General features: G+C 43.2%; 1 protein-coding gene across 8 annotated transcripts in view; it reads right to left on the bottom strand.

The window, feature by feature from the left end:
* Window positions 1-15,642, bottom strand: part of UBR5 (ubiquitin protein ligase E3 component n-recognin 5) — a 1,080,924-nt gene that overhangs the window by 74,248 nt on the left and 991,034 nt on the right. For all 8 annotated transcript variants that reach the window (XM_033933084.1, XM_033933089.1, XM_033933086.1 and 5 more), the window contains one exon: window positions 10,697-10,852. In XM_033933084.1, coding sequence (XP_033788975.1) covers window positions 10,697-10,852 — 156 coding nt within the window. The remainder of the gene's footprint in view (window positions 1-10,696; window positions 10,853-15,642) is intronic.

Here is a 15,642-nt window from a genome sequence, read left to right as displayed (position 1 = left end):
TTCACACAAAATGAACTCTGTCCCCCTGGCTACTATGGCCTCTTCTCACCTAGAATCAACCAGAAAGGAGGAGGCCTGGCTCTGCTTTACAAATCATTCTTCGATGTCCAGCTCCTTGAAAAGGGCAGCCATACCTCTTTAGAATTCATGTTAGCTTCAGTCAACGATGAACTTCATCCCTACCCATTAGGTATCCTGTTACTTTACCGCCCACCAACCCCCTGGAACAAATCCTCTGAACTCGTTCTTGAGACCATAACAAGGGCCTTCCTAAAATTCCAGAGACTACTGATCATTGGAGATATTAATCTCCATCTAGACGATTACACCAGCAAGGATGCAACCGAATTCAAAGACTTCCTCACTTCCCTAGGCTTCACCACTCCTTCGCCCACCCCTACCCACGATAAGGGGCATACACTAGACATCATCAGCTTCCTTGACCTGACCGAGCACAAAACTTCTGCCAAAGAGGCCCGTTGGGAACATGTCCCCTGGTCTGATCACCTTCTAGGCTCTTTCTGCCTTCCTATTTTCATGTCTCATCTTGGCACTCCACCCTGACCCACAAACTCTATCACCTACCGCAAAAAAATCACGAGAACTGTTCTGGACCCAATTTCTCAACCAACTCCCCCCTTTTCCTAAACATGCCGACCCAGATTCCAACTGGCATAATTGGGTAACCCTTTCCGGGACTACCTACCGTGCTCTTGTCCCTTTGTCTACTAAACCTATCTCCCACTCCCGCAAGGCTCCCTGGTATCTTCCATACCACAGGGAATTAAAGCAGAAATGTCAAGCCCTGGAACGTAAATGGAAAAAATCGAAATCCCCTTCAGACAGACAATCCTTGAGAGACAACATCAAGTTCTATAACACAGTACTAAAAAAGCAAGGAAGAATTTCTATGGAGATAAAATCACCAGATCAAAAAACCAAAATAGTACACTGTTCAACATCTGGCGCAACCTAACCTCAAAAAACGACTCCACCTTTCCCCTTCACCCCCCCCCCCATCCGCAAACGACCTAGCTAAATTTTTCAATGAAAAGATTACTACCTTATGAAGTTCTTTCCCCCCAACAGTCTCTTACAATTCTCTGCCTCCCAACAACTCTAACCCTATCCCTGCTGATAGATCCTGGACTGCCTTTGAACTTGTATCCGAATCCCAGATCTCTAAACTCTGTCTCAAACTGAAATCCTGCAATTGCATCCTGGATCCTTTCCCTTCCTACCTTTACGAAAACATTCCCGTGCAGGCCATCTCCTCCCTTACCAGGCTTATAAATTCTGCTTTATTATCGGGCCTGTTCTCCACAGAAATGGGACACATTGCCTTGTCCCCTCTTCTGAAAAAAGCCGATCTCGACCCTTCCTTACCATCTAACTACCGCCCCATAGCAAATATCCCTCTCCTAACTAAATTGCTAGAGGCCATAGTCGCCACCCAGCTCTCTTCTTACCTAAAGAGATTCTCCATTCTCCATCCCTACCAATATGGCTTCAGACCCAGCTTCAGCACCGAATCCCTCCTAGTTTCCTTAATTTCTAAGGTGCAACAACTACATTCTCGTAACAAATTCGCTGTCCTATTACAATTCGATTTCTCTGCAGCTTTCGATGTTGTCCACCATACTACTTTATCAACTTTCCGAGATAGGAATTGAATCCACTGTCCTAAAGTGGTTCTCAAACTTCCTACGCTCTCGCTCCTACACTGTCAACACAAATGGCATTATGTCCGTTCCTTGGACACCATCTTGCGGTGTCTCTCGGGGATCACCCCTATCCTCTATTCTCTTTAACATCTATATGTCCTCCCTGAAACTCCTCCAATTATCCCCCCTTGAAACAATCTACACATACGCTGATGACATCCTTGTCCTCCTTGAGACAGACCAGAACCTCACCAACCTCCACGAGAACATTACAGCTTGCATAATGAGACTCCAATCCTGGTCCTTCTCGGTACAGATGAAATTGAATGAATCAAAAACAAAATTACTTTGGCTCGGCCCAAAATTAGAACACCTGCCCACCCTCTTCACACTACCCTCAGGCGCTGCACTGCAGCTTGAGTTCTCAAGCAAGGTCCTTGGCATCATTATCGATTCTTCTCTCTCCCTCAATAACCATCTCAACTCCTTGGCTAAATCATGCTTTTTCAGCCTCCACATGCTGAGGAAAGTAAGATCCTATTTTCGCCAACATTTCGCTGTCCTTGTCCAATCCATCATCCTCAACAAATTAGACTACTGCAATGCCATCTACTTAAGCCTATCAAAAAAAAGTCTTCAAAGACTCCAGCTAATCCAGAATACTGCAGCCAAGTTGATCTTTGCAAAACGCAAGTCTGACCATGTCTCCTCATTCCTAGCCAAACTTCACTGGCTCTCAGTGATTTCCAGAATCCATTTCAACCTGCCTGGCTTTTAAGATCATTCATGGCATCCTTCCTCCCTTAATCCCACTATCTTATAACTCCTCGAGTCCTGACTCTACCAGACCCGCCCAAAGGTATAAATTATCCTTCCCCTCTCTACACGGTATTCGCTATGCAGGCAAACTGGGAAAATCCCTTCTCTTCAGAATCACAGGTCTTTGGAACAAACTTACTATCCCGCTGCGGAATCTGGGCTCCCTCCAATTATTCCGCAAGCAACTGAAAATCTGGCTTTTCACCAAAATGTAATTCTATCCCCCCTTACTCTTCTCTTCTATATATAAGTTCATGTAAACCTTTTTTTTTCCTTCTCTTCCTATATTTTAAGTTCTTGTAAACCGTGCCGAGTTGCACAACATCCGTGGAGATGATGCGGTATATAAACTTAAGGTTTAGTTTAGTTTAGAAATGTGAAAGTAGAAAATTCAAGTAAGCAAAGGCAATTTCAGTTTGTACTAGGCAGGGACACATGACAAATTTATGTATGTTAAGACACGTCATAGAGTTTAGAGAAAATTATAAAAAGAGAGTGCAGCAATACAGAATTGAGATAGTCAGTTCTGAGATTTAGAGAGACATCTCCCTGGCACAACCGTAGACAAAATAAATTAGCTGCATACAATTTATAATTGGCTTAATATCATTTAAATTGTTAAATAAAAGATAAATTTCATCATACTTGTGCAAGTCTCTGGTTGTCATTCTCTGTTGAGCAGGGTATTGCAACCTAACCTACTCACTGCCTGAACATTGCCAACTCCCGCTATATGCACTGCCGTCAGTGTTAGGAAGTGAAGCTCCGCTCAAAGAAAAAGAAGGCAGGCTTCTGAAGGAGAATTTGTTTTGGACCCCTCCCTTAAGACCCTTTCTACTTCCTGAGCCAGAGGTGTGCTTTTGGTCCCTCCCTGGCGATTGACATAGGCTACTGTCATCACATTGTCAGAGATTGCTTGGCCCTCCAGAATCTTCTGCAATCACATCAGAGCTAGCCGAAAGGCTCTGAGCTCCAACCGGTTGACTGACTATTTCTGCTGAGGGCGCGTCCAATACCCCTGAAGAGGATGATTGTACTGGGCTCCCCAACCCTGAAGGCTGGCATCTGTCATCACCATGATCCAGGAGGCAATGTGTAGCTGTATGCCCCTACGAAGTGACTGCGGGAGAAGCTGCCAGTCCATTCTTGCTCGAGCTTCCAGAGTCCAAGGAAGTCAGGCCTGTAAGATCCCCGTGTAGAGCCCAGCAAGAGAGCAAAGCATACTGAAGAGGATGCATGTGTGCCCTTGCCTAAGGAACCACATCCAAAGTGGCAACCATGGATCCCAGAACTTGAAGATGGTCCTGCTGAGGATGCTGGTTGCTCTAGAACACACAGGTTCTGCCTGCAGGCTTCTGGTAAATGCGGATCACAGCCATGTCAAAGAGGACTCCCAGATATTCCAGCCACTATGTGGGCATCAGATTGTTCTTTCTGAAGCTGACAATCCAGCCAGGTCCTCCAGCACCTGGAGCACCCACTCCACTATGTGCTATCCTTTGGACGAGGAAGCTTTGATCAATCAGTCATTTAAGGGTAAACTTTGAGACCCATTTTCTGCAGGTAAGCTGCCACGACCGCAATCACCTTGGGGCACAGTTCCCAACCCAAAAGGCAGAGCCGAGAATTGGTAATGCTGTTCCAGAATATAAAACCTCAAAAATTTGCAGTGGGACAGAAAAATAAGAATGTGCAAATATGCCCTCGTGAGATCCAGAGAGGGAAGAAACTCTTCTGGGGCCACTGCTGCAATGACTGAACGCACAATGCAAAAGCATGGAATCTTGAGAGCTGCATTCACGTGCTGAAGATCCAGAATAGGCCTTCTATCTTCAGAACCTTTCTTTGGCATGATAAAGTATATAGAGTATCTGCCTGAGCCCAAGAGGATGGGCAACACCGGCTCTATAGCTTGAATATCCAGTAAGTGCTGAACGATGGCTTGAACCTTGAGCACATTGTCAGGGCAACCTGTAGGAGAGTCCATAAGCCAATCTGTCAGAGGCAGGGCAAATTCCAGCTTGTAGCTCGACTGAATAATGTCTAAGACCCACTGGTTGGAAGTAATGCAAATCCAGGCAGGAAGAAATGCTGAGAGCCAGCCCCCTATCTGAAGAGGGACTTACCTCGGCCTGGTGTCCACTATAAGGCAGAGTCTTAGGGCGATGGTCCATTACAAAATCCATGAGGTCATCCAGACCTTTGCCTAACAATAACTGCCCCTTAAAGAGCAGTTTTGCCAAGTAGCATTCTAAGTAGAATCACCAGTACATTGTCTGATCAAGAGCATCCTGCGAACAGAGATGGAGTATGCCGACACCTTTGCCAAAATTTGCATAAGATCATGCAATATAATCTGTCCTAGCCAAAAGAAGTTGAGGAGGAAGATCCACCACCTCACTCTCCTGTGTGTGCTGTCGAGAGAGACGGGCGCATGCGACAAAGGACAGCGCTGAAGCAGGTTTGATGCCTAAAGCAGCTACGTCAAAAAGTTTCTGGAGGACCACATCCACATGGCATATCCTTTAGCACCACACCATCTTCACTAGGTAGAAAGATGTGTTTAGTCACCTGCGCAACCAAAGAATCCAACCTGGGCTGACCCAAAAGCTGCTGACACTCCTGTGCCAGAGGATTTAAGCATGACATGGCTCTAGCAATTTTAAGAGCACCCTCTGAAGAGCCAAACTGCTCTGAAACCAGAATGCCCATATCAAGGTGCCAGGGAAAGGTAGCAGACTGTGAGCGCACCCCACAAAGCCAGGAGGAAGAAGTGGACGGAACTGGCAGAGTGACAAAATTCAACTCCTGCAAAGATTCAGAAATCAGGTCCTGCAAAGCTGCAGCCTTAAATAAGCGCAGGAATGTGGGATCATCCCCAGGATCCACAGATCCAGCACATAGTCCCTGATCTCCCACCCCGGGAAATGCTGCACCTGCGAATAAAGGATCATTAAACGAGACATCCACTTCAGGTTTCCCCAGATCAGGGTCAGGTAGCGCCAAAGCAATGGCAAGCTGAGGCGAGAACATGTGCAAAGGAGCAATTCCACTAAGAGATGCCACAGAAGTGGATTGGAACTGTGCAGGGGAAGAAAGCCTATTCTGAAACTCAGTCCACAGAAATTTCATAAAATCTGAAAAAGTATCCGGCTCCTGGGGTGTAGAGCCAGCCTTAGATAACTTAAATTTGCATTTCTTAGGCTGCGGAAAGTCTGCAGCCAGGCGGACGGAACTAACAGCCATGCTGAGCCCTGAAAGCAAAGAAGGTCACCCCGTCAGGCTAGCTGAGCATTTAGTCACCTGCTTCAGCCATGGAGAGGCTAAGCTGGATGATGCCACCATTCCAGGTTGCACCATGCAGTACGTGGTGCAAGGAAACTCTAAAAGCCCAAACTTTGCGCAATTCTGGCAAGAATCTACATGAGGAGAGCCCAACGATTCCATCCCAACAAGTTTTTAGGCAAAATTTGCAGTTTTGGAAAAGCAGGGAGCTTTAGAAAAAAAAGATCAATAAAAATCCAAGATGGCTACCATCATGAAATTCGCACCAAAATCACAATATTTTCCACACTGCCCAAAAGCAAAAAATGGCGATTTTAGGATTTTTCAGGAGGGGGAATACAGGGGAACATGTTGAAACACTTAAAACCCCACTTTTCCAACCTCCCCCGATTTACCTCACAGGCTGACAGCTTGTACTCACTGTGACCTGTCTGAAGATCTGTGCTGTACCCTCTCATAGAACACAGTTCTTCAACCGCCGGTCCACGGACCTGTGCCGGTCCGCATAGGGCCGGCGAGATCGACGCCGTTAAATTTCCTGCCCCGGTGGTGTTCGCAGAAATCTTCTGTTCCTCCCAGCCTCGGGCGATCAAGACAGGCTGCCGACGTCGGGCATTCCCTCTGTGAGTCTCGCCTATGCGGAAACAGGAAGTTGAAACAAAATAGGCGGGACTCAGAGAGGGAATGCCCGACGTCGGCAGCCTGTCTAGATTGCTGCCCCTGCCGAGTCGCTGAAGAGGGCCGCGGGAAAGGTGCAAGTAGAAGGGAGATGGTCAGCGTGCGCGGAGGGGTCAGCGTGTGGATTGGGGCCATCAGTAGCGTCTGTGCTGAGAGTCTGCCCACGTGCAGGATGTGGTGGGTAGGGGCCTCCAGCTCGTCTTGGGCGGCAGGGCCTGCGATGCAAAGCTGTTTTTGTCGGCTTGGGGGGGTCGCAAATGTGCAGGGCACAGCAGGAGTAAGATCATGGGGAGCCTTCAACAGTGGCTATCTCCTCTCCTAGCAGCTCTGTACTTACCAGGGCAGTGATTCACTTCGGCAACTTCCCCTTTCCTCAGAGGCGGCAACGGACCCAAGGCTGCCTAAGGAAATCACTGCTTTAGGCAAGTACTGAGAGCTGCTGGAAGGAGAGGAAGCCACTGTTGGAGGCTGGGAAGCTGCTGGATAAAGGGAGAGCTGCTGCTGCACCTAGAGGGAGATAGAAGGAGAGATGCTGCTGGGAGGAGAAGAGGGAAAGGGATGGGAAGAGAGCTACTGTTGGATAGGGGGAGGAGGGAAGGGAGAAGGTAAAAAGGAAGGAAACAGCTGGCAGGGAGATTAGAGTAGGGAAAGGGGAGAGACAGGAATGAGAAAGTAGAGAGAGATTGATGCTGGAAAGGGGGTTAGCAGAGAAATGAGAGGGGGATAAAGATACTAGATCTGGTGTAGGAGAGATAAAAATGAAGAAAGCAGTGAAGCTGGAAGGAGAGAGGAGGCACAGGCTGGATGGAAAGGGGACAGGGGCATAGAAAGAAGTCAGATAAATATGGAAGGGGGAGAGGGCAGACAGTGGATGGAAGGGGCAGATGCTGGATTGAAGAGACAGAGAGGGCAGACGCTGGAAGGAATAGAGTAAAAAGAAGATGAAAGTAGAAACCAGAGATGACAAAAGGTAGCAAAAAAATAATTTTATTTATATTTTGTGTTTAGAATATATCAGATTTGAAATATATATCCTGCTAGAGCTGGTGTTAGACATAACTGGGGACTGCAAAGCCCAGACAGTGTTTCTTTAGCTTCCAGCTGGCTTAGGGCTCTCTCTGACCAGGGGGCAGTTGCCCTAGTTGCACACCCCTAACACTATTCCTGTCATGTGTGACTGCGGTATTCTGTTAGCATGATATTTCTGTGTAGCATTCTGTAATAATTTGGCTTATTCAGTTTTCTTGATAGTGGAGGGGATATATGTGAAGGGGAGGGAAGACAGGGGTTTTGTTGATCCTTGCTCTGTATTATTTGTATTTATAAAATGACAATTGTACAGAATATTGTTTCTTTTTATACTTTAACTAGCTGATGTCCCGACGTTGCACGGGTATTTAATTATAGCAATAACACTGTAAATGGATTCAAATAAAGATACTTTATAGTGGTGAATGAAATTATTTTTTTACAGCTTAATAAAAAGTACAATATTCAAATTATAATGTGAAATATTTGACAAAATGAATACAATACAACTAACGCAAAATGTGATTATAAAGAACATTTTTAGTTTAACCTCCAGGAGCAAGAACATATAAATTCTTGGGTGAACCCACCCTTGAGCAAGCAACATAGAGTTGTGGGCCTCGAGACCCCCAGAACATATCACCCCAGGTAGTGAGGGATCTGCATACCAAGTTTCGATCAAATCGGTCAAGCCGTTTTTGAATTACAGAGAGAATGGCAGCTTTTTACATTTTTTCCATTGACATGAATGGGTGAAATATGATTTTCTGTTTGTAGCTCCGCCCATGTGTGCAGGTGGGCCGCGAGAACATATCAGCCCAGGTAGTGAGGGATCTGCATACCAAGTTTCGTTCAAATCGGTCAAGCCATTTTTGAATTACTGTGAGAATGGCAGCTTTTTACATTTTTTCCGTTGAGATGAATGGGTGAAATATGATTTTATGTTTGTAGCTCCGCCCACGTGTGCAGGTGGGCTGCGAGACCCCCAGAACATATCACCCCAGGTAGTTGGAATTATTGTGAGAATGGCAGATTTTTACATTTTTTCCATTGACATGAATGGGTGAACTCTGATGTTCTTTTTGTAGCTCCGCCCACTTGTGCAGGTGGGCCGCGAGACCCCCAGAACATATCACCCCAGGTAGTGAGGGATCTGCATACCAAGGTAGGTTCAAATCGGTCAAGCCGTTTTTGAATTACTGTGAGAATGGCAGCTTTTTACATTTTTTTCCATTGACATGAATAGGTGAAATCTGATGTTCTGTTTGTAGCTCCGCCCACGTGTGCAGGTGGGCCGCGAGACCCCCAGAACATATCACCCCAGGTAGTGAGGGATCTGCATACCAAGTTTCGTTCACATTGGTCAAGCCGTTTGTGAATTACTGTGAGAATGGCAGCTTTTTACATTTTTTCCATTGACATGAATGGGTGAAATTTGATTTTGTTTGTAGCTCCGCCCACGTGTGCAGGTGGGCCGCGAGACCCCCTGAACATATCACCCCTGGTAGTGAGGGATCTGCATACCAAGTTTCATTCAAATCGGTCAAGCCATTTTTGAATTACTGTGAGAATGGCAGCTTTTTACATTTTTTCCATTGACATGAATGGGTGAAATCTGATGTTCTGTTTGTACCTCCGCCCACGTGTACAGGTGGGCCGCGAGACCCCCAGAACATATCACCCCAGGTAGTTGGAATTACAGTGAGAATGGCAGCTTTTTACATTTTTTCCATTGACATGAATGGGTGAAATCTGATTTTATGTTTGTAGCTCCGCCCACGTGTGCATGTGGGCCGCGAGACCCCCAGAACATATCACCCCAGGTAGTGAGGGATCTGCATACCAAGTTTCATTCAAATCGGTCAAGCCATTTTTGAATTACTGTGAGAATGGCAGCTTTTTACATTTTTTCCATTGACATGAATGGGTGAAATCTGATGTTCTGTTTGTACCTCCGCCCACGTGTACAGGTGGGCCGCGAGACCCCCAGAACATATCACCCCAGGTAGTTGGAATTACAGTGAGAATGGCAGCTTTTTACATTTTTTCCATTGACATGAATGGGTGAAATCTGATTTTATGTTTGTAGCTCCGCCCACGTGTGCATGTGGGCCGCGAGACCCCCAGAACATATCACCCCAGGTAGTGAGGGATCTGCATACCAAGTTTCGTTCAAATCGGTCAAGCCATTTTTGAATTACTGTGAGAATGGCAGCTTTTTACATTTTTTCCATTGACATGAATGGGTGAAATCTGATGTTCTGTTTGTAGCTCCGCCCACGTGTACAGGTGGGCCGCGAGACCCCCAGAACATATCACCCCAGGTAGTTGGAATTACAGTGAGAATGGCAGCTTTTAACATTTTTTCCATTGACATGAATGGGTGAAATCTGAATTTCTGTTTGTAGCTCCGCCCACGTGTGCAGGTGGGCCGCGAGACCCCCAGAACATATCACCCCAGGTAGTGAGGGATCTGCATACCAAGTTTCGTTCAAATCGGTCAAGCCGTTTTTGAATTACTGTGAGAATGGCAGCTTTTTACATTTTTTCCATTGACATGAATGGGTGAAATCTGACTTTCTGTTTGTAGCTCCGCCCACGTGTGCAGGTGGGCCGCGAGACCCCCAGAACATATCACCCAAGGTAGTGAGGGATTTGCATACCAAGTTTCGTTCAAATCGGTCAAGCCGTTTTTGAATTACTGTGAGAATGGCAGCTTTTTACATTTTTTCCATTGACATGAATGGGTGAAATCTGATTTTATGTTTGTAGCTCCGCCCACATGTGCAGGTGGGCCGCGAGACCCCCAGAACATATCATCCCAGGTAGTGAGAGATCTGCATACCAAGTTTCGTTCAAATCGGTCAAGCCGTTTTTGCGTGATCGCGGCACATACACACATACATATACACACATACATACCTCCGATTTTATATATATATAGATAAAATACATTCATATAAAATCATAACTGAGGCTTGTGCGGATGGGATCAGATGATTTTGGGGACCGAGCTCGCTGAGACGGGGCAGAAACGGGGTTTTTAAATTTCAGTCCTAGTAGTGTGTGGGTCCACAAAATAATTATTTTATTTCCGCCGGTCCATAGGTGTAAAAAGGTTGAAGAACACTGGTCTAGAATATCTCACCTACTGCACTGGAAGATTAAATTAAGAAAACATATCTAGATCATCTGCTAAAGCTTCTGTTTTTGGAACATACCTGTCCTCCACCTTCCTCTTTGCACAGGTCTATTGCAAATGCTAAGTCCATTGCTGCAAAGACAGCATCAGCATCTGTACTCTGAGAGGCCAGGATAAGTTGCCGCAAACTTTCATACATCACAGGATCAAAAAACGCAAAATCGTGCCAGTTAACCTTAAAGAAAGAAAAACAGATATAAACAGAATTTAGAAATCTGATATTAAAATTTACAGTAATGATATAAAGTCTACACTCTGAATGATGAGATTTTCACCATTCATCAACAATTTTCAGTGGAAGAATTTTTTTTTTTAAATTAGGGGATGGTTTATACCCTCTTCCAAAATCACACAGAACAAATGCACTCAGTGGAAGCACCTTTAGCAATTACAGCAAGAGTCTGCTGGGATAATTCTCTAACTTCACATATTTAAATCTGTCAATACTAAATATTTATATTTACAAAACTGTTCAAGCTCTATCAAGTTCCTTTAGGAGCACTTATGGACAGTAATCTTCAAGTCACATAATATTTTCATTCACATTAAGGTTGACACTTTGGTTGGGTCACTCAAGTGAATTATCTTTTTGTTCCTTGTCCACTTACTGTAGCTTTGTTTCATGCTGTTATGTTTCAGACCTCTAGCATGCTGAAAAGCGAACTTCCATCCCAGTTTCAATGTTCTCACAGAGAGCAGCAGGTTTTCCTCAATGACTTTTATACCTCCATTCATTGTCCCATTTATCCTGCCCCAGTGCATGTTGATGAGAAACATCACAATCTTTCACAGTAGGGATGGTGATCTCTGAGTATTATGCTGTGTTGGGTAAATAATCCTTTGTATTCAGGTCAAAATTTTAATAAAATTATATAGGAAAAAAAATTTTAATTTTAGTTTCATTGACTTACAAAATTTTTTGCCATAGGGCTAAAGTGCTCCTTTTTAGATGTCAAAGGGAATTCAAGATTGGATTAAAGGTTTCCTATTAGCCACCCTAAAATATAAGCCAGATTTGTGGCGTGCTTGGGATACTATTATCAAATGTGATTGTCACTGGGAAAAGATGACTAAAGTCTCGGATCGAAAATGTTAAGAGGAATAGAACAGGCTTTAAACTAAGAAGAAGGGGAAAGCTGACAGTCGACCAAGTGTCGACGATTCGGAAGAAGGTATCCCGTGAAGATACCGAGGGGAAAAAAGGCTGGGAAGAAACAATGTACAAATTACAGGAGTTGACTAACCCATACGAGGAGGTTAGAAGGATTGTAACAAAAGAGAAGAAACTAAAGACCGAAGCACTGGGAAAGGAAATGAAGACAAGAAAATACCAGGATCTAAATTGCATATATACTAATGCAAGGAGCCTAAGAAACAAAATGGGGGAATTAGAAGCCATGGTCAATGCAGAGGACAAAGACATCATTGGAGTCTCTGAAACGTGGTGGAATGAAGAAAACAAATAGGATACAGCACTGCCGGGGTACAAGCTCTATCGCCAGGACAGGTCAGGACAGAAAGGAGGTGGAATAGCCCTATACTTAAAAGAAACCATACAATCGACAAAAATGGACACAGCAGAGACGACCAACAAGCTGGAATCGCTATGGGTTAAAATACCAGGATGGAAAGGGCCTGAAATAAAGATGGGCCTATACTGAACATTCTATGATAGGGCTCACAACTAATATACAGTATCACTTAGATCATCATAAATCTGTTCTTCTGATTTCACTTGATTTATCTGCGGCATTTGATACTATAGACCAGTGATGGCTAACCTTTTTGAGCCCGAGTGCCCAAACTGCCGCACAAAACCAAAGAATTTCCTCAAAGTGCCAGCACGTCAATTAAACCTTAATAACAAGATTTTAGTATCTAAAAACTCTTTATAAAGTTGCCTGAACTATGTAACATCATTTTTAAAGGTTAGAATCTTTGTATTGTCAGAGAATCAATTTGATTCACAATCCTTTGGTTTTCATTTCAATTTATTGGCAATTTATAATGTTTTAATGATTTCATTCAATTTAATGAATTTAGGAAGAATTTGATTCAGTTACACAATATATTTTAAATGTATTATTCACATAACATGTCAAATGTATCCTGAGTAAAAAAAAAGATAAACTTCTTAAAACTGTTAACTGTGTCAAGACTCGGTGTGCATTCCCAAAGAGTCTATACATGTTTTTTTTGTAAAATTTACAATCAAATTAGAAAATAGTTAAATCATTACATTTCTAATAATATGATGTAAAGAAAACAAAAGAATTTTCAATTAAACCAACCGTTTTTATTGGAAATTCCAGATTGGAATACAACAGGGCCATGTAAAGTCCCTTTTTTAAATAACATCTTTAAATAATATTTAAATAACTTAGAAAGTGTCTTAACTGCAAACTGAAAACACTGCTTCATGTAAACATATGCATTAGGCATGCTCTGAAAAAAATTAATGTGATTTTTGTTGTTGCATGCATGCTGATAACTTGTCAATCCTTGGCTCATAGTGTGTTAATTTCAGAGCAACACATGCAGCACTCATGTCATCCGTTAATCTGTTTCTAGCATCAGATTTTATATGATTCAAAGCCGAAAACAGCTGCTCACAAGCATAGGATGACCCAAACAAAGTAAGAAGAGCAATCCCAAGTGCTTTCATGGACTTAAAATTGTCTGGCAGAGAATTCCACGCTTTTAGGATTTCATTTTCAGAACTGCTAGCAGTGATTTCATTTGTCACCCTTTCACACTCAATACGTTCAAGAGCCGCACGCAGGTCATTGAATTTACTTTTCCAAATAGAGCTTTCTTGAAATTCCAGTAGCTCCATTTCCAAATTTTGAATATCCAACCACTGTAAGCAGGAAAGATCAAGATCTTCAAATGTGGACTTTTATGGGGAAGTTATAAATGAAAGGGTTGTCTCCATCTTACGGAACTGAGAAAATCTTTTACTAAAATTCTCCTTTGCTTCGGCTACAATGGTGGAATATGCTTTGTGGATTTCCTGGTGTTTTTTATGACTGTCCACAAATGTTGTAGAATTATCCAAATGTATTTTTAGGTTGGGAAAATATTTTAGCTGTCCACTCTCAAGGTCTTTTTCAAAAACATGCAATTTTCTCTCAAAAGCTTTGATGTCACTAAACATGCTTTCTGCTGTTTTTCCCATGCCTTGTAATTTTTTGTTTAGTACATTAAAGTGGTTAGTAAAATCTGTAAAGAACATGAGGTTGGTAAGCCAGGCCATGTTGGTGAGTTGAGGATAGTTTTCCCCCTTTTCGTTCATAAATAGCCTAACTTCTTCCAAGCAGGCCACAAATCTCTCTAAACACTCGTCCTCTGCTCAGCCACTGGACATTATTGTACATCAGTAAAGTGTTATATTGTGCCTGAACCTCATCAAGAAGGGCTTAAAATTGTCGAAAATTAAGAGCACGCGCCATGATGAAGTTCACCATTTTTGTTACATCTTTGAGGACATTGTCAAGTTTTTTGCTGCTTTCTCTGGCGCAGAGAGCCTCTTGATGTATTATGCAGTGAAATTGAATCAGTGGATGTTTTGCTTCCTTAGCAAAGAAATGAATGAATCCTGATGTTGTCCCCACCATGCTAGGTGCTCCATCGCTAGTAACTGAAACTACTTTTTCTGGACTTATGTCTAGTGATGAAAAAGCCTCCATCACAGCATTGTGGATATCTATCCTTGTGTTCTTCCAGGCAAAGACAGCAGTTTTACCAGCTCTTCTCTCATGATGTCACCAGTAGCATAACGCAAAATGAGCGCTAGTCTTGCATGGTTAGTAATATCTGTACTTTCATCCAAGCACATGGAGTAGAAGGGTGCTTTTTGTAAGTCGCAAGTAAGCTGTTGACTAACATCAGCAGCCATTCGCAGAACCCTATCTTTTGCAGTATTTCTGCTTAGCGGCATCTCAGAGATGCGCTGCACAATTTTATCCTTGTTTTGGAAATCATGGAAGAGTGAATTACTCCCAGCCAAAATTGCCTTTTTGATAAAATCTCCATCAGAGAGGGGCTTACCATGTTTTGCCATGCACAGTGAAATTTGAAAGCTGGCAACTGTAAGATGATTAGTTTTTGAAAGATAGTTGCTAAAACTAAGAGACTGGGAGAGATATTTCTTTAATTTTCCTACAAGGAACTCTTTTCTTTGAGCTAAACCAAGTTCAGCAACACTGTTATGGTTGGTCTCAAAGTGACGTTTGACACTTGATGTGCAAGACACAACACTTTCATTACACATAATACACAATGCTTTCCCACTGCGTTCAATCACTCCATATGTCTCTGTCCAGACCTCTTGGAATGGTCTTCCACTATCTGTTTTTGTTTTTTTGCTTTACCCATTTTCTTTGTTCAAGACTTCAAGTCTACAAAAAGATAAAATTTGTATAATAAAAAAATCTAATGAAGTGCTGTATACAAATCCGTCCCCATAAAAAAATATGTGATTGGGGAATTTTACTAATTGTAGACATCTGTTTTGGTCAAAAAATATACTGTCCGGGTGAAAACCAGACTTGTGCAACCTGAGTGTATGGGAAAAGGACTTTTATTTTTCATTATTGGAGCCTTTCTTATTTTATTATGATGTTTACAAAAGCACTGTGAAGGGCCACATATACACTTTACTGTTTTTTGCTATATTGAGTTTTCCATAAGGTACAGCGCTGAGGATTAGTGTGTTGGTTGTTCACAGAGAGCCCAGCCCTCCTCTCAGCTTACTGAACTTCTCTATGCAATCATCATAAGCAGCTTTTTTATTTCCTCAAATTTAGCATGTCCCCCATGGAAGATACAGAGGTTTTTACAGAGGAGCACATTATTAGACACATTAACTTCCCCCCATATCCTCACCTCTCTAGCATGGGAGCACTAGGAACTGTTCCTGATTACAGATGTCACATGCGGAGTCACACTACAGCCTCACTGAGT

This window comes from Geotrypetes seraphini, chromosome 2 (assembly GCF_902459505.1).
Source record: "Geotrypetes seraphini chromosome 2, aGeoSer1.1, whole genome shotgun sequence".
NCBI classification, from domain to species: domain Eukaryota; kingdom Metazoa; phylum Chordata; class Amphibia; order Gymnophiona; family Dermophiidae; genus Geotrypetes; species Geotrypetes seraphini.
This window is presented reverse-complemented; position numbering and strand designations above follow the sequence as displayed.